The sequence below is a fragment of the Bemisia tabaci genome, chromosome 1 (assembly GCF_918797505.1).
Source record: "Bemisia tabaci chromosome 1, PGI_BMITA_v3".
NCBI lineage: Eukaryota > Metazoa > Arthropoda > Insecta > Hemiptera > Aleyrodidae > Bemisia > Bemisia tabaci.
Window position 1 is genome coordinate 34,291,704 of NC_092793.1, and position 24,105 is coordinate 34,315,808.

At 40.2% G+C, this 24,105-nt stretch overlaps 1 protein-coding gene across 2 annotated transcripts in view; it reads right to left on the minus strand.

Moving 5' to 3' along the window:
- The window catches only part of Dp1 (satellite-binding protein 1 Dp1), a 128,449-nt gene that overhangs the window by 19,752 nt on the left and 84,592 nt on the right, over nt 1-24,105 (minus strand). For both annotated transcript variants that reach the window (XM_019040408.2, XM_072300211.1), the window contains exons 11-12: nt 11,050-11,184; nt 77-283 (exon numbers count right to left, since the gene is read on the minus strand). In XM_019040408.2, the coding sequence (XP_018895953.2) occupies nt 77-283; nt 11,050-11,184 (342 nt within the window). The remainder of the gene's footprint in view (nt 1-76; nt 284-11,049; nt 11,185-24,105) is intronic.

The following is a 24,105-nucleotide window of genomic DNA, read 5'->3' on the forward strand; positions in this document are numbered from 1 at the left end:
ATCAAAATATTACCAGGGTAGCCAGAGAAGGACCAAATAGTAAAATAATTAAAGTAGAGAATATATTCGCACTCACCAAGTCTTGGACTTCTTCTTGGAGCCTCTGTTTGACCATTTCCACGCCGTCTTTTGGCCCTTTAATCAGGATGGTTGATGATTCTTCGTTGCGAGGAAAAGTTATCTTAATATTTCCGCACTCGTCTTGAATCTGTTCGATTACCCTTCGGGTGAAATGCCTATGATGTTTGGTGTCAATTTGAATGGAGTCTTCTACTATGCTGTCCTGAGAGCAAAATTACAAAGGCAAAATTCAGCACAGCTTTGTCAAGTTTGTAAACAAATAAATTAGTTCACGCACTAAAAGATAACCAAACTACAATGTATGTTGACGGGAAAAAGGCAGAAGATTTTTTAATGATGCAATTTCAACCCATGGAGATATACACCAAGAATGGTTTTTATCATACTGCAAGAACCCTGGCAATACTTTGACTGCCATATAAACTCAAAAAGGCAAACTATGACTTGTCTCACCAATCAGCGACACAGACAAAGGAAGTGGAAAACTGATTAAACACCAAAAACTGGAGAGGAACGTAGAAATCAAAGTTGGAAAACAGTGGTGCATTCTTAAGGACCTCATTGTTATGTTCTGTAATCAAGCAAGCCAACAAATAGCTATTGGCAGGACAACTAAAGCTAACAGGGTCGATGCAGTTCAAGATTGAGATTTTTTTTTTTTTTTTTTTTTTTTTTTTTTTGCCAATTTCAAATAGCCTATCGGCTAATCCCACGCTTATTACCCCAGCCCCAGGTGACCATTGCCTGAGACCATCAAACTCAGATCACCTGGCCGGGAATCGAACCCGGGACCTCTTGGTCATAGGGCCAGCGCTACAACCACTACACCATAGGAGGCCAACTGATAGTGAATTTCCATAACCTCATTCCACTAGTGAGAGGTCAGCGGACTTAATTTCTATCTACCTATATAGTTCTATCGACAAATGGACGGTCAATGCTTTTAATTTTCAGCCCCTTCATTTGATTATTTGGCTAAAATGAGAAAGAGGGAAGGAACGAACTACCTTTCATCTTGATCCATAAAATATCAACCGCGTTAACCGCTATTTATCTATGTATCGGCAATTAATCTATTTTCGGAGAGTACTTCCACAGGGTGTCTTGATTTCTTTTCATTTCGGGATATCTTTATTTTTCCTGATTTTTGACTGCTAAATCCTGCTTTTATAAGTTTTCCAAATCCTCATCAAAACCTGATTTTTAGCGGAGAAAAATTAAAATTTCTTCATAAGTGTATGCAAAAGCAGAATTCTAGAAAAGAGAATTTTTTCAAATCCTGAATTTACAATCGATTTTTCCTCCAATCTTGAAGAAATCGGGATTAAATCCTAAGTGACCTCAAATCCTAATAGAATCGGGAAAATTGGGAAAATCCTGATGCTAGACACCCTGTTTCAGAGGGTAATTACCCTAAATGATAGCATTGCGGAAGATGCCATATTAGATTGAATGTGATACACACATACTAATAATGCAATCTGTGGGAGGCAATGTATGTAATGCAATCAGTTTTGAAGGTATTTGACAGGTTCTGGTTTTTTCATTCTTCCTACCAGAGCTCCATAAGTAATGGATCAAATCCTGGAAGCTCTCATTGCATTGAGTGAAGCGAACTCCCTGAGATTTTTGTACAAAATTAAAAAATCCAAAAAAAAAGAGACATGGTCATGAATTTCTTCTTTTTACTACTTATTCTTTTCAAAAGGAACTAACCCCTACCCTCACCAAAATTCTGAGATGCATAGGGAAATGCTGAAAATTGAATAATTCATTAAATGGTTTACCATGGCCTGATTTACACGGTACTTCACCTGGTTCTGATATTCCTGATAATTTTGCTGTCAGTGAGGAGGATGTCAAGAATGCAATTGGTACACTTGATCCTTCTGGATCTGTAGGTCCTGATGGTATTCATCCCTGTTTTATCATTTGCTGTGCAGGAAATATAGTTAAACCTTTGTGTGCTCTTTTCAACCGTTCTTTGTGTGCTGGTACTTTTCCAAAGCTCTGGAAATCAGCCTTTGTCACTCCAGTTTTTTAAAGTGATGACCCGGGGGAAGTCAAGAACTATCGTCCCATTTCCACAATAGGTGTTGTGTCTAAAATCTTTTATTTGATAGTGGCAGATAAGTTAAAATCTTGTGTTGCTGATAAAATCTGCAGTCAACAGCACGGCTTTAAAAGAGGGAGGTCTGTGGTATCTAATTTGCTGATTTACAGCAATTTAATCACGGAGGCTCTTAATCGCTCTCTTCAAGTAGATGTTTTGTACACAGATTTTGCTCAAGCTTTTGATTCAGTGAGTCATCATCGCTTAATTAAAAAGCTACTTGATATTGGCCTTAATGAGCATTTAGTCACCTGGGTTTATTCGTATTTAGAGGGGCGTTCTCAGCGAGTTAGGTTGCAAGGTGTGGTCTCGGACTCTATAGAAGTGACTTTTGGTGTGGCACAGGGTTCTCACCTTGGGCCGATTGTTTTTGATTTTTATTAATGATTTGGCATCAGGCTTGAATTTTTTGAATGCTTTGCTATATGCTGATGACTTTAAAGCATATGGAATTGTCATGTTTCTGAATGATGCTATGCTATTTCAGGCGGATCTGGATTATCTTTCTGAGTGGTTCAGGTTGAATGACTTTGAGTTTAATCTGGGCAAATGCAATGTTCTGTCTTTTGCAAGGTGTTGTTCTCCGCTGTGTTTTGATTATTCTCTCGGCCATTCTCCGCTTGAGAGGGTTGGTACCATCAGGGATCTGGGTGTAATTTTCAGTTCTAATTTCAGTTTTTCCGAGCATGTAGACTATGTTGTTAACAAGGCTTTCAGGATGTTGGGTTTTATTAAAAGAGGGGCTGGCAAGTTTCAAATTTCTACTATTTTGCATCTTCATCGTACTTTGGTTCTTCCGCATTTAACTTTTGCATCAGTGGTTTGGTCCCCCTATACTCAGTGTGATATCGGTAAGTTGGAGTCGCCTCAGCATCATTTACTTCAATTTTTATCTTTTAAATTGGGATCTCCCATGTCTATTTATGAGCATGAATATAATGTTCTAGCCATCTTTCTGTTTTTTCTGTTATGTCTTTTCATAAATATTTTGATTTGATTTTCAGTTTTAAGCTAGTGAATGGGCTTTTATTCTCTCCTGTGTTACTCGGTCGTTTTAAATTGAGGGAGGTTGCTTATTCTTTGCCGGATGTTAGGCGATTCATGGAAGGTCATTCCAGGACCAATGTCCCATTTTTTCTCTCCTGGGTGCAGGATGGTTAGGTACTGGAATGATCTTCCAGTGGATCTGCAGGAATGTCCGGAGTTGATGCGTTTTAAGTTTTTAGCTAGAGGTTGGGCTTTGGAAACTCATTAGTTAAATTTAATGTATTCTTTGTAAATATTCTGATAGATTCTTCTAATATTGTAATGTATAGTACATCAAAATGTTGCCATGCTGGATTGTGTAACTGTCTTATGTATCTTGGGTTCTTTGCCCGTACATTGTATAATAAATAAAAAAATAAATAAATAAATGGTAAAAAGTTTAATTGCCCAAGCTCCGTCAAAGTGCCACTTTACTAGTGTGAGTGCCACACAGACCCATGCTGAGAGATCCTATTGCAACGAAGGGTGCGGATTGAGAGGCGTCCTTTCCCTTACATTTTTTGAGCTGCATCTTAGTCGACCTCTCAAGATGAAGTTGGAATCATTTGCATAAAAAATTATCCCAAACATGATAGAGGCATCGGTTTGATGAGACTTGCGCAAGCCAGTTTTGCTGCTCGAGTTCAGTCGTGTGCTTCGCCCTCCCGCCCCTCTCTTCCAAATGGTTATTCTGAGCTGCATCTCTGTCAACCTTCCAAGATGCAGTCGAAATCATTTGCATAAAAACTTCTCCAAAACATGGCGAAAGAATCTGTTTAATGCGACTCGCTGACGCTGACATCGATAGCGTAAACAACCACCCTCTCCCTTCCATATAAGGCAAAATTGTTCAGTTTTTGAGTTCAAATGGTCTCTAGCCAATTCAGAGGATAGAATAGACCCAACAAAATATTAAAGAATCTTAAAGGCGACCAATTAACTCTGGTGTCAAAACTACCAATTATACGCTGAATTGGCTTCGATCCCCAAAATGGGAGGTAAAACTTCGAGATAGAAAGAAACGCCTATTGATACTTTTAATCAGTAGATTAAGACCTACAATATATAAAATATCATCCGATTCAACCGGGCCCACTTTTCCAATAAGGTTTCCTTTTTTTTTTTCCTCGTGGAGAATTTTCCATAAAGTTGGACCGTCGTCCTTAGGAATCAAAAGGTAAACAGAGAGGTACGTAGCCGAAATCACTGACACATAAAAATGTGTAAAAACACCAAAATCCTTCTGCAACCAGTGTATTTTAAATTGCTTTGAACAATTATGAAACTTGGTTGCTGCACATATCAGCATTGAACTAGACAAGATTTCTCATTCGGAGAATATTTGGGCAAACCTTATTAGTGGCTCCTTGGAAGAAGAAAATAAATAAATATGATACAGAATAAAAAAAAGTGACAAAACTTTTATACCTTTTGCTAAAGATGACCTAAACATACCTTGTATAAGTTACTTTTCAATACTTTAATGAATCACGTTGACTTGTGGCGTCATTTTTTTGTTTGATGGACGATCTGGACATAACTATACCTCCCCTTCGTCCAGCTTACTCATCCAAATACAGAGGTCCAAACCATTAGATTCTTCATACCATGTCTAAATTAAGATATGACTATGGAACTCAGTGGAAATACTTTCGAGGATATCAGGATTTCAATGAGCCACGTTACGGAAAAAGGGGACATTCGCGTATGTCCCCTAGGTTGCGTCAAAAAAAAAGAAAGTCTGAAATGTTCTGTACCCAAGGCAGCAATGGATGACACTTGGTAAAAAAACATGTTTGCCAAAATTTGGGCCGATTACAACTATTTTAAATGGTGCCAAAGGTCAATTTTGTAATGAAATTCTGATATTTGGGTTTAGACCCAGATTTCGAAAAAAAAAACTCGATTTTACCCTGAAATCGTGCATTTATGAGAAAAATGCCCAAGAACTCAAGTTGCAGAGGTTAAAATTTTGCTCGAAGGCGACATCTTCGTAAATGATAAAAATCAAATTGAACTGGAAAACTCATCTCGGTAATTATTTTTTGGGTCCTCAGAATTTCTGAGGTCTCAGAAAGCAGTATAAAAGACTCATTTTTCACGAAAATAAGTCGAAAAAGGGTGTAAATGAACTGTAGGCAAGTGCAGAGGATGTATAAGTCATCAGAATTCCCTCAGTTGCAAAAAAAGGTCCAACTTTCTTGCACAATCCTCGAAAAACGTACGGCTCGAAAAGCAGGATCTTGCTGTAATAGTAAGGGATAAGTGCGATTGGACCTGGAAAAAATTGGGTAACTAAGTTTCCCTATGTAATCGTCATCAGTAGGTCCTCCCGAACAACCTTCTAAAGGTTAAACATGGTCTGACCCTGGAACACCCCTCAAAGTACCTAAAATTCAAAATAGCGGCCGTAATGAAGAGGTCCGGGAAATCGGTTTTTAGAATATTCATTTTGTGTCATTTGCAGTAGCATTTCCTAGGTAATTTTGGTCGTAGATTTCATAAATGAACTCAAGAAGGTCCCCCTGTGAAAGAGGGCGCTCAAAATCAAAGATGGCGGCCAAATGTAAAAGGGAAAAGGTTGCATCTTTTTTCAAATACATACTTGCAAAAGGAAAAGTAAGGAGTCTTAACGTTGCATGGTGGCAACGATCATGGTGTCAACAAACCAAAGACACCATGCTACGTAATCCGGAGTCTCTATTTCCATGTATACGCGGCAAAGGAACCTAAAGGGTATCCCTGGGTAAGGGCACCAAAATGCCCCTCCTCACGGATTTTGAATTCAATGGTCTAAACCCTTTCAGGAGGTCCTAAAAACATGGTTTTGGGCAATTTTACCCTCCTGACCCCAACCACCCCCCCCCCTCCAGCCCCGAAAAACCCATTTTTCGGGGCATTGTGGGGGTATTTTCACGTTTTATTTCGTATCTTTCGCAATTTTCGATAAAAATGCACCAAAATTTCACCAATTACACATCAGACCAGTCAGATTCTTGGGTAAAAAAATCAAATTTATCGTATTTTATTTAGGCCCCTAAAAAAATTCGTAAAAATCGTCAATTTTCAATTTTTTTCAGATTTTAGCGGTTTTAAAAAAATGAGGACACATAATTTTTTGTTTTTGCCTTAAAATGTAGGTAATATACCCAGTTGTTACCAAACAAAATTTCAAGCCTTCACGCGTGGTGCGTCCCACCGAAAAAATGGGTTTTTTGGCGCCAAAACTGTTTAAATGGCTCTTTTGGCAACGGTTTACTCGCACGCTATCAAGATCGTAACACTAAAATCTCTAATTTTTGGTTTCAATGTTTCAAGAGGCATGCCTTAATATCGACAGAAAAGGTTTCAAGTCGATCGAGTCCTTGCGCCCCACGTAAAGTACCGGTTTTTGGCGCCGAAATGGTCAACATTGCTATTTCAGAAGAGGTTACTCGCGTAGGGTGGCCCTTATTTTTGAATTTACGGAGTTTAAAGTGCGGAACCCTGCAAATGGTTTCATTTAACGAGAAAATAATGGGGAAAAAATAAAAATTGAGAAAAAAATGTTTTAAAACGCGCCTCAAAGAGCCTAAAGTTCCGAGCGTGGCGTGCGAACACGCGTTTTTTCATCATTTCGCGAATTTTTTTCCTCCCTTTAAAATGTTTCTACGGCTTTGAAATTTTTGGAGGTTATACACTGTTTAGAACACTTTACGAGAAAAATAATGAAATTTACATCGCTCAGTTTAAAATTCTCTTTTATCCCCATCACAGAGGCCACGTCGTGCGATTTTGCCGATCTTCCCTTAAAATCTCCCCGCACGGCGTGTCTTTTTTCCACCTTTAAATTGTTGCTACGGTATTGAAATTTTCTGAAGTGTCACATACTTTATGGTAAATAACGAAAAATATAACAAAATTTACCTCGCTACTTTTAAAATGCTTCCTTTTCTCCTTCAAAGTGGCCACATCATGCGATTTCGTCGATGATTGTTCATAACATTCTCTCGGCACGGTTTGCCTGAGCGAGATTAAATTTTTTGAAGAGTCAAATGCAAAAATTCTTCAGATTCTAGAAGTAGAGTATCTACCGAGTCATTTAAACCAAGAATAAACAATTCTGTTGCTTGAAAACAAGTCGATTTAATGGTATTTCGGGGCTAACATGCAAATGAACGATATAAAGGGAAGATCGGCAAAATCGCACGACGTGGCCTCTGTGATGGGGATAAAAGAGAATTTTAAACTGAGCGATGTAAATTTCATTATTTTTCTCGTAAAGTGTTCTAAACAGTGTATAACCTCCAAAAATTTCAAAGCCGTAGAAACATTTTAAAGGGAGGAAAAAAATTCGCGAAATGATGAAAAAACGCGTGTTCGCACGCCACGCTCGGAACTTTAGGCTCTTTGAGGCGCGTTTTAAAACATTTTTTTCTCAATTTTTATTTTTTCCCCATTATTTTCTCGTTAAATGAAACCATTTGCAGGGTTCCGCACTTTAAACTCCGTAAATTCAAAAATAAGGGCCACCCTACGCGAGTAACCTCTTCTGAAATAGCAATGTTGACCATTTCGGCGCCAAAAACCGGTACTTTACGTGGGGCGCAAGGACTCGATCGACTTGAAACCTTTTCTGTCGATATTAAGGCATGCCTCTTGAAACATTGAAACCAAAAATTAGAGATTTTAGTGTTACGATCTTGATAGCGTGCGAGTAAACCGTTGCCAAAAGAGCCATTTAAACAGTTTTGGCGCCAAAAAACCCATTTTTTCGGTGGGACGCACCACGCGTGAAGGCTTGAAATTTTGTTTGGTAACAACTGGGTATATTACCTACATTTTAAGGCAAAAACAAAAAATTATGTGTCCTCATTTTTTTAAAACCGCTAAAATCTGAAAAAAATTGAAAATTGACGATTTTTACGAATTTTTTTAGGGGCCTAAATAAAATACGATAAATTTGATTTTTTTACCCAAGAATCTGACTGGTCTGATGTGTAATTGGTAAAATTTTGGTGCATTTTTATCGAAAATTGCGAAAGATACGAAATAAAACGTGAAAATACCCCCACAATGCCCCGAAAAATGGGTTTTTCGGGGCTGGAGGGGGGGGGGTGGTTGGGGTCAGGAGGGTAAAATTGCCCAAAACCATGTTTTTAGGACCTCCTGAAAGGGTTTAGACCATTGAATTCAAAATCCGTGAGGAGGGGCATTTTGGTGCCCTTACCCAGGGATACCCTTTGATGATAAAAATGTGTTGGATAAAAAGGAAATAAAAGGAAATTAAAAGAAACAAGGGACTACAGAGAGAAGTGTAAGCTCAGAAACATGCGTTCGCACTTTTATGAGTTAATGTGTCAACAGATACTCTTTTCCAATTCTCGTGTGTTCGCCGTTCTTTAGCAATCCCTGCACATGATTTATCTAGAGTCCCTTTATACCCAGAGTTACGACAACTCACTTTTGGTTGGGCTGAAAGTGGCCTAAAAAAAATCCAATTCTGATTGGTTCTCGCTCATGGAGGCCGAAACGAGTGCACCAAGATGACATTACCTCGAATGTGAGCAAGAATATAGAAAATATTACCTAATTGTGGTTTATCAGGAGTGAATTGTTATTTCCATTGGCTCAAAATAAAAATAGATTAAGAAATTATTCACAAACCAATCTCATTTTCTTTTTAATTGATCAGTTTTGTTGATGTTGTTTTTCGATGACAGACATCGCAGGATTCCTTATCCTTATCCCTCAATATCGTTCATTCGGGGGCACTCGTTTGTGCCTCCATGGCCAGCCAAGGCTGGCTGCCAGTCAGCTGATAATCAAGTTGTCTTAACTCTGGGTATGAAGGGACTCTAGATTTATCCGGTTTTCCATCATCAATTTTCTATTACTGAACATTTCATAAACTCAAACTTGGATTTGGGACATTCTTCTTGACAGAAGGGGGGGAGGGGAGTGGAGGTGCTTTCATGCCTTCACATGTGAAGTTTACGACTAATAGAAAGGAATGGAGACCCCATATTTGTCTTGTTCCTCAAGTGAAAATTTGAAAGAATGCAACCTTCTGCGTTCCACATTTTGCCGCCATCTTTGATTTTGAGCGCCCTCTTTCACAGGGGGACCTTCTTGAGTTCATTTTTGAAATCTATGACCAAAATTACATAGGAAATGATACCTCACATGACACTAAATGAATATTCTAAAATACGGCTTTCCCGGACCTCTTCATTACGGCCGCCATTTTGAATTTTAGGTACTTTGAGGCAGGCATTTGAGGCGCCTCATGAGGTTATGCTGTACAGCATCGACTCGTAGCTTCAGCATTAATGCCGTATGCCCAGGTAGCGGCCGTGCGGGCATGCGGCGCCGCGCCTTATGCGCGCAACTTGCCGGCGCCGGCTTCGGGCATTGAAGCCCGATGCTGGAGTGCCGACCGAGCCAGCATTAAGCGCTGATGCTGAGGTTTGATGCTGGCTCAGAGACCAACATGGGCTCCAACTTCTGAGGCCGGACCCTCGGCTTGCGGCCCGATACGGCCTCAATTTTCGGACCCGCCACCCAGCTGAATTACCGACGGGGCTATCCCAGAAGACCGCGACCCTCGGACTTGGCGATGAATTCGCGGAACACCCCTTTGTCTTGGCGGCGGCCCACGCCTCGCCGAGAAGTTCTAAGAAGTGGACGCCGAGGAAGGGTTGAAAACACAGCCCGGTGCAATTAGCCGACCGGCAGCCGGGCCCGGGGCGGTGGCGTTCGACGTGTCTGCTAATTGAAGCCGCCTTAATTTTGATGCTGGACTCAGCATCAAAACTGATGCAGCATCAGAAAATCAGCCGAGTGTCGGCTTCACCTGGTTAAGCCGCCTCAACGGCAAATGCGCTCCCCCGGCGCACTGTTCGACGCGGCATGAAATTCCGCGCCGGGCCTCCGCCTTGCGCGCCGATGCGGCTCCGTCTATGATACTCCCTCAAACCTCAGCTCTAAATCCCTGCTTTGAGGGGTGTTCCAGGGTCAGACCATGTTTAACCTTTAGAAGGTTGTTCAGGAGGACCTACTGATGACGATTACATAGGGAAACTTAGTTACCCAATTTTTTCCAGGTCCAACCGCACTTATCCCTTACTTTTACAGCAAGATCCTGCTTTTCGAGCCGTACCTTTTTGGAGGATTGTGCAAGAAAGTTGGACCTTTTTTTGCAACTGAGGGAATTCTGATGACTTATTCATCCTCTGCACTTGCCTACAGTTCACTTATACTCTTTTTCGACTTATTTTCATGAAAAATGAGTCTTTTATACTGCTTTGTGAGACCTCAGAAATTCTGAGGACCCAAAAAATAAATACCGAGATGAGTTTTTCTAGTTCAATTTGATTTTTATCATTTACAAAGACGTCTTCTTCGAGCAAAATTTTAACCTCTGCAACTTGAGTTCTTGGGCATTTTTCTTATAAATGCACGATTTCAGGGTAAAATCGAGTTTTTCGTTCGAAATCTGGGTCAACAGCAGAATTTCATTACAAAATTGACCTTTGGCACCATTTAAAATGGTTGCAATTGGCCCAAATTTTGGAAAACATATTTTTTTACCAAATGTCATCTATTGCTGCCTGAGGTGCGGAACATTTCAGACTTTCATTTTTTTTGATGCACCTGAATGTCCCCCTTTTCCCCCGTATATATAAAAGTACATTACTGAGCTTTCAAAGTGTCTAACCGCCTCACATCATTTGGCAAAAAAATAATTTTTAATGGCAAAGCTACTGTTCAGTACGACGAAAGTCAATCCTTTTGAAATTCGGCTGTCACGCATGGACAATGAATAACAAGGAAGTAAAACAACTTACAATATTTTTAATTGTTACTTCCAACTCCTTCTTTGCTTTCGCCACTTGTTCCTCCGTTCCCATGATTGTAATTAAGTCCTGATCTTCGTCATTCCTGTCTGGGAACAGGATCTTTGCTCCGGTAAGCTCTTTCAACTGAAAAAAAAATTAAAAATTAACTATAGATAGATAAGTGCTGGTGGGCATTAGTTAGGTATACATTCAATAAGATGTAGCATGGATAATATGCAAACGAGCTATTAATGAAAAGAGGCGGTACAAAAAAAGAGGATAAGAAAAATGTTGGCTCATAACATAGGTAAATATATCAATAATCGTCTTTTGGCCAGTTTTCTGTAAAATAAGAAAAAAAAACCGACGCTCCATTTCACTCCGCGCCGATTTGGAGAGGGAGAAGCTTCGCCTCCACCGGACAGCGTTTTTTTTTTTTTCGGGGTTTCATGCGCATCAAGTTATTTTTTTTTTATAAAAGGATCGCGCATTCAGCATGGGAAGCAAGTGTTTTTTCGAAGTGGGAGTCTTGCAGTCATTGATTCGCACATCCGTACTAAGCTATTGTAAGATGAAAAGTTTTTCTAGACATTTTCTTTCCCTGACCTAATGTGCGACAAACAGTTCATCCAAAAACTTCTTTTCCCTGACCCGCTGTGCGACGTAGTTTGTCCAAAATCTTCCTTCCCTAACCCACTGTTAGATGTAAAACTTGTCCAAATACTTCCTCCCTTTGACCCAATTTTCCCCTGGCCCCGCTCCAGTCGGCTCTCCTCTTGGTGCTCAAATTCAATACCAAACCAGTCCTAGGAGCAAACTACCACCCATAAAAATTTCAGCTCAAAATATTCATTTTGGCGCGAGTTTTCGAGAGGACAAGATTTGACTTTCCCCCAATTTCGAGCCCCCCTCAAAATATCCCCCCTCGATATTTCCCTCAAAATCATTTACCTTAAATTTCAATTTTTTTTTTCATGAGGCTCTGTAAAAAGGCAAAAAATTTGGTCAAAATACAAGGGTCGTTCCAAACGTAAGTTTCCCTATTTAATTTCTTCAAAAGTAATATATTCCTTTCTATGTTACAATGAACTATTTACTAGAATCAAGGGAAATCAGAAATCTTGTACATACCATATTTTCAGCCGAACTTCTGAGCCACAGAATATTGAAAGTTTTGTTGTTCGCAACTCTCTCACAGACCATAACTGGACTATAGCTAGCATCAAACTAAAAAATTATGTTACCCGAGGACCCCGCACACTCCCTATGGGAAAGTGCACCACAATCAATTTTTAATTTTTTTAACGCATTCAATTCTCCTCAAGATGCTAATCAAAAGTCATCATTGCGCCAAATTTCTAAGATGCACCGTTCTTGCACAATACACCTGGAATGCTTCAGCTGGAATCGGCAATAAAGAGAAAGATTCCTCATTTCAGCACTCGAGTGAACGGTCAGCTGTGTGTCAACATGGAAATTAGGGAAACTCCAGCACTGAGCGGCAGTCTTATCTCAGATTCTGCACGCCTTTTTGCTTGGCCATCCAAATCAGATTCGTAAGGAGCATAAGAACAGGACAGTCAGAGAAAAACAGTGAAGATCAAATGGACGAAAGAGGGAGGGAGATAGCCCCAGAGTAGGCAGGAGTAAAAAATAAGACAGACTTTCAGTACGTTTTCCGTTACTCACATCAAACCTGTTCTCGAATGCCTTGTTCTTTTTGACTCTTTATCGCCGAATAATTGATGCGTTTCGAGCGTATTGTGCGTAAACGGTGCATTGTAGAAAATTGGCGCAATGATGACTTTCGATTAGCATGTTGAGGAGAATTGAATACATAAAAAAAATTAAAAATCGATTGTGCAGCACTTTTCCACAAGGAGTATGCGGGATCATTTAAAATTGACAAAGGTGACAATACGATCGACGTAAAAAAAAAAAAAAAAAAAAAAAAAAAAAATTTTGAAAATTTGTGTCTCTCCTGTGTGATGAAAACTGGACCTCTATTCTCAATTGTAAAGAAGTAAATGATGGTCTAGAAAAATTTGACAGTCTTCTAAATATCTACATTGCTCAAGCTACTTATGAAATCAACGTTAATAAAAGAAAAATTCCAATCAAGCTTTGGATTACTGCAGCCATTGTAGTTTCTATCGAGCACGGAGACAAACTCAAATTAAGGACCGATCGTAAACCTCTCAGTGGAGAATTATTCCGGAAATATAGAAAGTACAGGGACCTACTCAATGAGACTGAAAAAAAGCTGAAAACAACTACTTTAATGACCAAATGAAAGGAGCCCACAACAATACTAGAAAAAAGTGGAAAATACTATGTGAAGCTGCCAATCTTGGTGATAAAAAAACTACCAACGTAATTTCTAAACTGATCGTGGAGAGTGACAAAATTTCATTTGCTAACGATCCTAAAAAATATGTCACATGCTTAGCTATCAATTTTCCACGATCAGGGCTAAGACTGCAGCAAAATGTTCCATTTTCATAGGGAAAAATAAATATTTTGAAGTCCATGCAAAACAATCACAGCTCTGATCATTAGTTTTTGATTCTTTTGACAGAGACTGAAGTCAGCAGCTTTAAACTCTCATGGGGGGGGGGGGAGGGGAGGCGTTCCTGCGCCGGCCTTAAATAATCATACAATTGAAACAGATAGAAGAATACATCATAAAACCGCTAGGGGAGGGAGAAAGTAAAAAAGAATGTTAAACGATGTAAAAAAAGAAACTGGCAAAAATTCTACTCCGAAATTAACCACCTCAACAAATGAAGAAATTTTTGACCCCATAAAACTTCTAAAAAAAGCATCCTCCCATTCAAGTGTAAAACAGATCTTGGATCCCTAACTTTCTCTAAGATTTCACCCCGATTCCACAACCTGAAGAGAAAAAACCTTAGAGAAGAACACAACTGAAAATGAACTCCATATCTCTATTAAAGAAATTAAATTTGGAATCCATACATTAAAAAACAAAAAAGCAGGATGCGATCTCATCCCTATTGAAATTTTAAAAAATCTGGACTCAGACAACCTTAAATACCTCCTTAAAACCTTAAACAACATCATAACCACTGGCTCCATCCCATCAATATGGAAAAAAATAATCATCTTCCTCAAAATTAAACCTCAGAAAGAACCTAAAAACCATCTATCATACCATCCAATAGGGAACCTTTCCGTCACTAGAAAACTGTTTGAAATTATATTGAAACATAAACTAGAATGGTTCCTAGAAAAAACGCATAAACTCTCCCCTATGCAGTTTGCATTTAGAAGACTAAAAGGCACTTAAAATCCACTTACCCAAAGAACCCCGCACAGACCTCATGAGAAATGGCTGTTTCTACAATCTGATAAAACCTGGATATGTTGTTCAGCTAGTCATTCCGATCAAAAGCGCTCATGGGCCGAAGGTTGTCCCACGAGCGGTTTCCGAGATATTCGCCGTTTTATGTGCGTAAATTGAGGTTTCGCTGGCCGGACCATTGTACGGTGCTCCTTGTGCCCTTCCCTTCCAGTCCAATCCGGCCGCTCTCCGCTTCCCCGCCACCCATACCCGACCCGAGGCTCGGACTCCAACGCTCACGGTGATAAGACCACCTGGCTCGGCGACGATGAGCAAAGCCTCTGAGCCTCGGGTGTGGGTGGCGGGGAAGCGAAGAGTGGCTAGAGTGGACTGGAAGGGAAGGGCACAAAAAGCACCGCACAATGGTCCGGCCAGCAAAAACCTCAATTCACGCACATAAAACGGCAAATATCTCGAAAACCGCTCTTTCGGCCCATGAGCGCTTTTGATTAGAATGACCAGCTGAACTACATATCCAAGTTTCATCAGATTGTGGGGAGAGCCATTTCCCATACACGGTTTGTTTGAGTAAAAGTTATATGAAATTTTCTATCACTATGAAAGTCTTTTCGGATTCAGAAAGTAGAGTGAAAATGGAGTCTTTCTAGCTAAAAATGAAAATAGGTTGTTCGATCTCCTGGAGAAATACTTCTTTTTTATATTTTTTAGGGCTTATTAGAGGCTGATACGAAAATTGACTCAAAATTACTCCAAGTTTCTGTTCTAATTTCTAAACTAAGATAGCTATGAAAATGATCTTGGTCTCATTTCTAAGCTGGTGTAATTTGCCGTCGATTGAATGGTCTGCAACCTATTTGGGTCCAAAATTGACAAAGTTGTGATAGCTTGAATAAAGGGTATCCAAAATAAGCTTACTTGTTTTCCTTACCAAGTAAGGCTCTATTTCTTCTTTTTTTCCCTTCAAGACCAAAAACACTTGAGTCAATCTGCAAAAATTACAGCATTTGTAGTACTCTCAGGTCTATAACGAGCGCCAGATTTTTAAATTTGACCCATTGGTTCCGGAGAAAATCAACTGTTTGTTTCTGTTCCGTTCTGCATGCAATCAGCTATTGCTCGGGATTGCGTCTTCCGTTCCTCCTGGAGAGCCTCGGTTGGTACCCAGGCTTACAATTTGTAATAAGTTTTGTGGATGAGTTGTGGAAATAAGTGTTGTAGTAAATGACTTGGAAATACTCTCGGTTTAAAGTGTGTGCGACTAACGGATGTAATGCGTCATCATTTAAAGAATCTCTTGTCAGTTTTTGAATCCGGGATTACTTTTGCTCCAGTTCCGACTACTTCCTACTATCGATGTGACATCAGTGCGAACTTCAGTGCCTCACGATATACACGCGTAGTTCAATTATTTTAGAGTGCTTGACTGTGATCCTTTAGGATGGGTATTTTGGATAATCGTGTTGAAAGTAACTACTCTGAGCGAAACGGAAACATCTATCTACAGATAGACTCGTTACCGTACAAGGATTTTTCATAGTCGCCCTTTTCGCCTTTTTTATATTTTATTTGGTACGTAAGTGGTGTGTCCGTAACGAACAACAGCATGTGCAAAGTGCTACGGCCCTGCGGGCCCTGTCGGCGAACGGGGTCTCCTCCGCCTGCTAAGGTTCTTTCGGTGAGTTCTGTATGTAGTGTCTAACAAAGTTTGTGTTAGTTTTCTCTAGATTGGCAGTTAGGGGGAAGGGTAGAGGTTTTCTCTTCCCTCCCCCTTGTTAACGCAGGGGATCTGTCTGTGGATTTGGGGCTTGACGCTCCCCCGTACCCGAGTTAGCCGGCAAATTGCTAGAGATAGTCGGTCACTCTTTACCCCCGTAGACTGTCACCTAGGTGACTTTCTCGGGCTTCTCCCCCCGCCTTCGGGAGGGTTTGGCACCCCCTGATGACGCCGCTTCTCTGTGCCTGCGTCCTCGGTTGTTTGCCCATATCCTGTCTGATCCACGGCGTACAGATCAAGCGGAATCGTTGACGTGTCTGGCTCCGTGATTCCCGCGCCTCCCAGGATTTCGGAATGCGGACCTTGAGTCCGCGCATCCGTCCCTGGTGGTTGGCGGGGGCTGAAAGCGGGCCGGACCGGAGGAGCAAGTCAAGTTTTGACTAGTGCTTCGGAAGGGGATGGCCGGCCGCGTCCCTCGCTACTAGTAGGGAGGGGCGCTGCGAAGTCTGGGTCCCATGGGTGGAGTGGGTAGGACTTGGAGTGTCGGCGTATAACAGGACTCCTTGGAGTCCTGGCCGAGTGCCACCTGGAATCCCCCACACACTCACGGGAGGTAACCTTTCCGCTTCAGAGGTCCCAGTGCTGACGGACCCCTAGGGGTACGGATTCCCATCCTTAGAGCTGCTGGGAGGTTTAAATCCCTCCTGGCGGGGGTTAGGTACTCCGGAGGCATCGGGGTACTCCTATGAGGATGGGGGCCCGGCTGGACATTGTTGCGGGGGGCCCTCTCGCCTGACGAGGTAATGACCGCAGGTTGACCGTTGGGTGGGAATTCAACTCGGACAAAAGGGGATGCGTAGTGCGGATGCATCTCAAGGGGAGTGTTGTTAGTGTTTGGCGGGCCCACCGTCATAGGCCAAACCCACATAACCATTCACACTCCCAGGCCGAGGTCTCCGGGCAGCGGTGCCCGGGACGTTACACTCGGTCTGGGCCGCGATTGGTATCTGGTCTCCCGGGAGCGGGTCTGGAAAACCCCCCCGGGGCCCGCCGGATCTGGGGGCACTGGATCCACGGATCTGGTTCCCCCTCAATCCAGTGCGGGAGAAAGCAGATTTTCACTTCCGTTTCAACAAAAAAAAAAAAAAAAAAAAAAAAAAAAAAAAATCAGCTATTGACGTCCGGCGCAAGACGCGCCACTGACAAGAAGACCAAGTACAGAAAATCGATTTTATCCACTTTAACAAACGATCAAATTTAACATCTAAAGCTTGCTAACAAGTTGAAAATATGATAAAGAGCATTTTACTCTTTGCGTTTTTTCCCCCAGCCCCCATTTTTTGGAGTTATGGGGCATTTTTGGGGCAATTGTAGATTCGATGCTGTGAGTGCCCAAATGACTCAAATTTCAAAATCTAAAAGGCTCCTGAGAGGAGAGGTCAAAACCTTTTAATTAATGTGCCATACCAAAATTTTGGGGGCCACGACCCCCCAAAAATGTTGGGACTTTGGAGGGCCGTAAGTCGAAAATTTCAAAAAGCAAGGGTATGTTTTGACTTCAAATATGGATTCTACGCGAAAAATTACGTAGAATTGATACGGCGCACGGCCTGTTTGCTCCAGATTTTTTTTTGCCCCTTATTTTCTCCAAAAATACACGGCCTCTCTTGGAGAAATGGGGTTCTTTAGTAATTTGGAGCAAACAGTTAGTAATTTGATATGGCGCACAGCCTGTTTGCTCCAAATTACTAAAGAACCCCATTTCTCCAAGAGAGGCCGTGTATTTTTGGAGAAAATAAGGGGCAAAAAAAAATCTGGAGCAAACAGGCCGTGCGCCGTATCAATTCTACGTAACTTTTCGCGTAGAATCCATATTTGAAGTCAAAACATACCCTTGCTTTTTGAAATTTTCGACTTACGGCCCTCCAAAGTCCCAACATTTTTGGGGAGTCGTGGCCCCCAAAATTTTGGTATGACACATTAATTAAAAGGTTTTGACCTCTCCTCTCAGGAGCCTTTAAGATTTTGAAATTTGAGTCATTTGGGCACTCACAGCATCGAATCTACAATTGCCCCAAAAATGCCCCATAACTCCAAAAAATGGGGGCTGGGGGAAAAAACGCAAAGAGTAAAATGCTCTTTATCATATTTTCAACTTGTTAGCAAGCTTTAGATGTTAAATTTGATCGTTTGTTAAAGTGGATAAAATCGATTTTCTGTACTTGGTCTTGGTCTTCTTGTCAGTGGCGCGTCTTGCGCCGGACGTCAATGGCTGATTGCAAACAGAACGGAACAGAAACCAACAGTTGATTTTCTCCGGAACCAATGGGTCAAATTTAAAAATCTGGCGCTCGTTATAGACCTGAGAGTACTACAAATGCTGTAATTTTTGCAGATTGACTCAAGTGTTTTTGGTCTTGAAGGGAAAAAAAGAAGAAATAGAGCCTTACTTGGTAAGGAAAACAAGTAAGCTTATTTTGGATACCCTTTATTCAAGCTATCACAACTTTGTCAATTTTGGACCCAAATAGGTTGCAGACCATTCAATCGACGGCAAATTACACCAGCTTAGAAATGAGACCAAGATCATTTTCATAGCTATCTTAGTTTAGAAATTATAACAGAAACTTGGAGTAATTTTGAGTCAATTTTCGTATCAGCCTCTAATAAGCCCTAAAAAATATAAAAAAGAAGTATTTCTCCAGGAGATCGAACAACCTATTTTCATTTTTAGCTAGAAAGACTCCATTTTTACTCTACTTTCTGAATCCGAAAAGACTTTCATAGCGATAGAAAATTTCATATAACTTTCACTCAAACGAACCATGCATAAGGTCCTTGCGGGGTTCATTACACCGACATCAAAATTAATAAAGGAAAATACAATTATATGCCCACAGTGTACCTTGATATTATTAAAGCTTATGATAACGTTAACCATGATATAAAGAAAAAAGTCAATATTAATTTAGCAAAATTAATATATAACCTAATTAAGGCACTCATTGTAAACTATAATACTAAACTCTATGGATCTAGAAGACCCTCAATAGGCGTAATCCAAGGAGGTATCCTAAGCCCCATCCTTTTTATCCTCTATGCATCAGAACTTTTCAAAAATGTCTCCCGAAAATCCATTAAAATTGACTATGCAAAAGACATAGTCCACTTAAAGTTTGGAAAAAAAACTAGGAAAATGCCTTGACGCGCTTAAAAAGGATCTAAAAGATCTATAACTTGCCCTCAAAAAAATTAACCTGGATCTTTCGATCAAAAAAACAAAAATCATTATCTTTACTAGACACCGCATTAAACTTGATGAGATAAATTTCCATAAGAATGGTGTAAACATGGTATTTACCAACTCCTATAAATACTTTGGGATAACACTAACTCAAAAAACTGTACACCCCAACACCCCACTCAACATCCCATGTATAAAAAGTGGAAGAAAAAGTCCTCTCGAGAATAAACATCTTCAAAATCATACCTAAATGGTCCTGGGGTGCCACCCAATCTATGCTTTGTGAACTATGTCTAGCAATTGCTCAACCCGTACTACAATATGAAATAATGTTCTTCATTGAGACGCTCAAAGACATAGAAGAAACAGAAAATGTCCAGAACTATACCCTAAGATCCATCTTCTACTTACCAAAATATACCCCATTAAACAATGTCAATGTTGAACTGGCCATCCCTCCGCTAAAACTCAGAATGGAATCCCTAACTAAAAAACTAATAAAAATTAGAAAATCCCAACTCAAACACTCTCAAATAATTAGAGACTTGAAAAAACTTAGTATTCATGTAGAGAACCACCCATTCTGGAGTAATAAAGAACACCTGATAATCTCCAAACTGTACTCACAGATTGCTCCCACCCTAACCCAAATACACAAAACGGAAAACAATCCAATCTATGATAATAACTTAACATATTTTAATCAACCCCAAACAGCGTATATGGATACCATCATACCTGAAAAATCACTGTCCCACCTTGACCATGATATCATCAAAAACAAATTTAAAGAAATCCTTGAAACTAATTTCCAAAACTATAAAAAATTTTTACTGATGAATCAAAAGCCCACAATGAAGGTGCTATAACTTGTGCCTTCTTTCATGAAAACACCCGTAATATTTTTAAACTTCCTACTCCCTTCGGTAGTATCAGTGCTGAAGCCTTTGCCATTCTCCAAGTTATGAACCATATTAAACAACCCAAATAAAAAATAACCTCCTGATAATTACTGATTCTAAAAGTTGTGCCGACGCCATATCAAACCCTTACAACTTCCCTGAAAACTACATAATCATCAATATACTTAAAGAACTCGAAATCCGAAACTACCCAGAAACTAAAATAAAATTCTTATGGATCCCATCACATACTGGCATTGACGGCAACGAAAAAGTGGATACATTATGTAATAACTTAGAATTAGCTCTGGGTAAACAAACACCCCCATTCCCTTAAATAACTTTCTCCCCCGATACAAAAAAGAATTACTCATAGATTATCAAAAGGAATGGGACCATACATCAAATTTTAAAGGTAAAAGACTCCACCAAATTCAACCTAAAATTAAAACAAAAACCCTGGTTTCAAAAACTCAATTGGAGCAAATTAACCATAAATAAAATAACAAAAATTAGAATCGGCCATGGCTATTTTCCGGCCCATAATTTCATAATTAAAACAGCTATAACCAACCTATGCCTATGGTACAGCTGCCAAAAATGGCAGCCGTAATTAGGGGGTCCGGGAAATCGGTACTTTAAAATGCTCAGTCTGTCTCATGTTAGATATCATTTCCTATGTAATTTTGATCGTAGATTTCATAAATGAACTACACAAGGCCCCCCCTGGTCAAAGGGGGCGCTCCAAATCAAAGATGGCAGCCAAATGTGAAAGGCAGGAGGTTGCATTTTCTTGAATAATCATTGAAGGAACAATATAAACAAGGAAAATAGAGACACTTCACTTTCCTTGTTCCGTCGGTGACTATTTAAGAAAATGCAACCTCCTTCCCTTCACATTTGGCTGCAATCTTTGATTTGGAGCGCCCCCTTTGACCAGGGGGGCCTTATGGAGTTCATTTATGAAATCTACGATCAAAATTACATAGGACATGATATCTAACATGAGACGGACTGAGCATTTTAAAGTACCGATTTCCCGGACCCCCTAATTACAGCTGCCATTTTTGATTTTAAGTACTTTGAGGGGTGTCCCGGGGTCGGACCATTTTTAACTTTTAGGAAGTTGTTCAGGGGAACCTACTGATGACGATTACATAGGGAAAGTTCGTTACGCAATTTTTCCCGGTCACACCGCACTTCTCCCTTACTATTATAGCACGATCCTGCTTCTCGAGCCGTATACTTTTTGGAGGATTGTGCAAAATAGTTGGAACTCTTTTTGAGACTGAGGAAGTTCTGATGACATTTGCATCCTCAACACTTGCCTACAGTTCATTTTTACCCTCTTCCGACTTATTTTCGTGAAGAATGAGTCTTTTAAACCGCTACTTTGTAAGACCTTGGAAATTCCGAAGACCAAACAAATAAATACAGAGGTGAGTTTTTCTAGTTTTTGATTTTTATCGTTAACAAAGACGTTTTCCTAGAGTAAAATTTCATCCTCTAAAACTTGAGTTCTTTGGCATTTTTCTCGTAAACGCACGATTTCAGCGTAAAATCGAGTTTTTTGTCCAAAATCGAGGTTTAAACCTAAATATCATAATTTCATCACAAAACCGACCTTTGGCACCATTTAAAATGGTTGAAATGGGCCCAAATTTTGGCAAACATGTTTTTTTACCAAACGTCATCGATTGCCGCCTGAGGAGCGGAACATTTCAGACTTTCATTTTTTTTGACGCACCCTAGGGAGGGCCGTGGCCCGAATCATGCGAAAAACCGCTAATGTCCATCTTTCGTTATATGCCTCATTATACTGTACAACGAACCAAAATAAAAAATTTCTCCTGGACGACATTGAGTGATCTTTGTGCATTTTAAGGCGCTGAATTCGAATATGACCTCCGTTTTTTTCCATCACCCTCCAATTTTCCGGAAAGGCCAATTTTACTCGGAAAAATGACCATTTTTGGACATTTTCGGTGTTTTTCCGACTGTTATCCCCTGCAGAGTGTAGGTAAAATTTTTCGTAGCTACGAGATTCAATTAGGCCGATGTCTTTTTAACTGATGAGTCCAGAAATGACCTTAATTTTTCCCGTTCACCTCTCAGTTTTCCGGGAACGTAACTTTTTCCCGGGAAAATGAGCAAATCCGACGTATATTTGTCGTGCGGGCAATTTCTTTTTATAAATTTTCCTGGACCTGCGGCAGTATGTTACTTATGTATTTTGAGCTGCGAAATCCGAATATGACCTCGGTTTCTTTCTATCACACTTCAGATTTCCAGTAAAGCTAAGTTTTCTGAGCCTAAAATTGTGTATTGTAAAAGCTTTGCCGGATCGAAGAGTATTCAAAATTCAATGTATAAATGTATCCGATATGCGATACATCGATTCCTTTGTATATTGATCTGTTGAATTCAAATATGATCTCAGCTTTTTCCGATCATCCAGCATTTTTCCGGAAAAGTCGCTTTTCCTAAGAAAACGCTCTTTTCAGATATTTTTGCGATAATTCTTCTGCTCTAAGGAGTTTCAGACATTCTCCGATGGGTGATAACGAGTTTCTAAGGTCATGTTCCGGTTTTTTGGCTCAAATTACATGATAATCGATGTATCACACATGCAGAAAATGTTTTGAATTTCCCTGGAAGTGGGAACAGTCCGGAAAAGCTTTTGGCCTGGAAAAATCGGACCTTGTAGAAAACGGGGGGGTTGTCAAAGATGAGTGGAGATCAGATTCGAGTTCAGTGCCTCTTAATACAGCAAGAGAGACCTTTAGAGGATCTTGGAAAATTTCTGAAACTCCTTAGAGCAGAAAAATTATCGCAAAAATATCTGAAAAGAGCGTTTTCTTAGGAAAAGCGACTTCTCTGGAAAAATGATGGGTGATCGGAAAAAGCTGAGATCATATTTGAATTCAACAGATCAAAATACAAAGGAATCGATGTATCGCATATCGGAGACATTTATACATTGAATTTTGAATACACTTCGATCCAGCAAAGCTTTTACAATACACAATGAGCTTGTTCAGTAATTCGTAATTCCTGCAGTTTTGGAAACTAGAGAGTGCACACAGTTCACAGGAATTTTCCCCGATTTTTTGAGCAATATTAACCCACGAAATACGAGTTCAAAAGTCCGTATTTTGAGCTCCCATTTAAACACGCGCCGCCTGGGCCATCTCAAAATGGCGCCCATTTTATCCGTCCGGCGATGGCCACACTTTTAACCTAGCGAGCCGGCGAGGTACCTCTACATGCCTCTGCCGCGCGTGGGTCGTTAACAAACGAAGATTGATAACTCGAAATGTCTTACTTTTAATTCATTTAAATCCATTTTCGACTTTAACCAAGCATTTGGCAACAATATTCATCGTATTTTACAACCTAAAGCCACGGCCTATCGGCTCATTTTAAAGTGCATTCTGAATATCAGTTTTACAAGTCCAATGTCCAAACCCAGACATTCTTCTTTTTGACCATTCTCTTTTCATTTTCGCCTCAAATCAAAAGTTTTGCAGTTTCTTTGTCTTAAGTATGTGGTCCTGAATTCATTCAAGAGTTAGAAGTTCACCAATTATTTAGCATTACAGCCTTTTGACCTCTCAAACTTCTCCGATATGATCTCATGTAGTTCGAGGTTCCTTTGCCCCGAACCAAGTGATTACACATCTGAGGTGTGTCTTATGGTTCTTCAAATTCGCAGTTTAGAACTAAATTAGAGACTACAGTTACTTAATCCAGTTCTGCTCTCATGTTCAATGTTTGTCATAAGTGTTTGTTCGTGTATGCTCTTTGTAAGTGACCACTCTAGTGCATATACACAGTTACGCTCTCGGTACAGGTGTTATTTCTTTTTCTCTACAGTCAG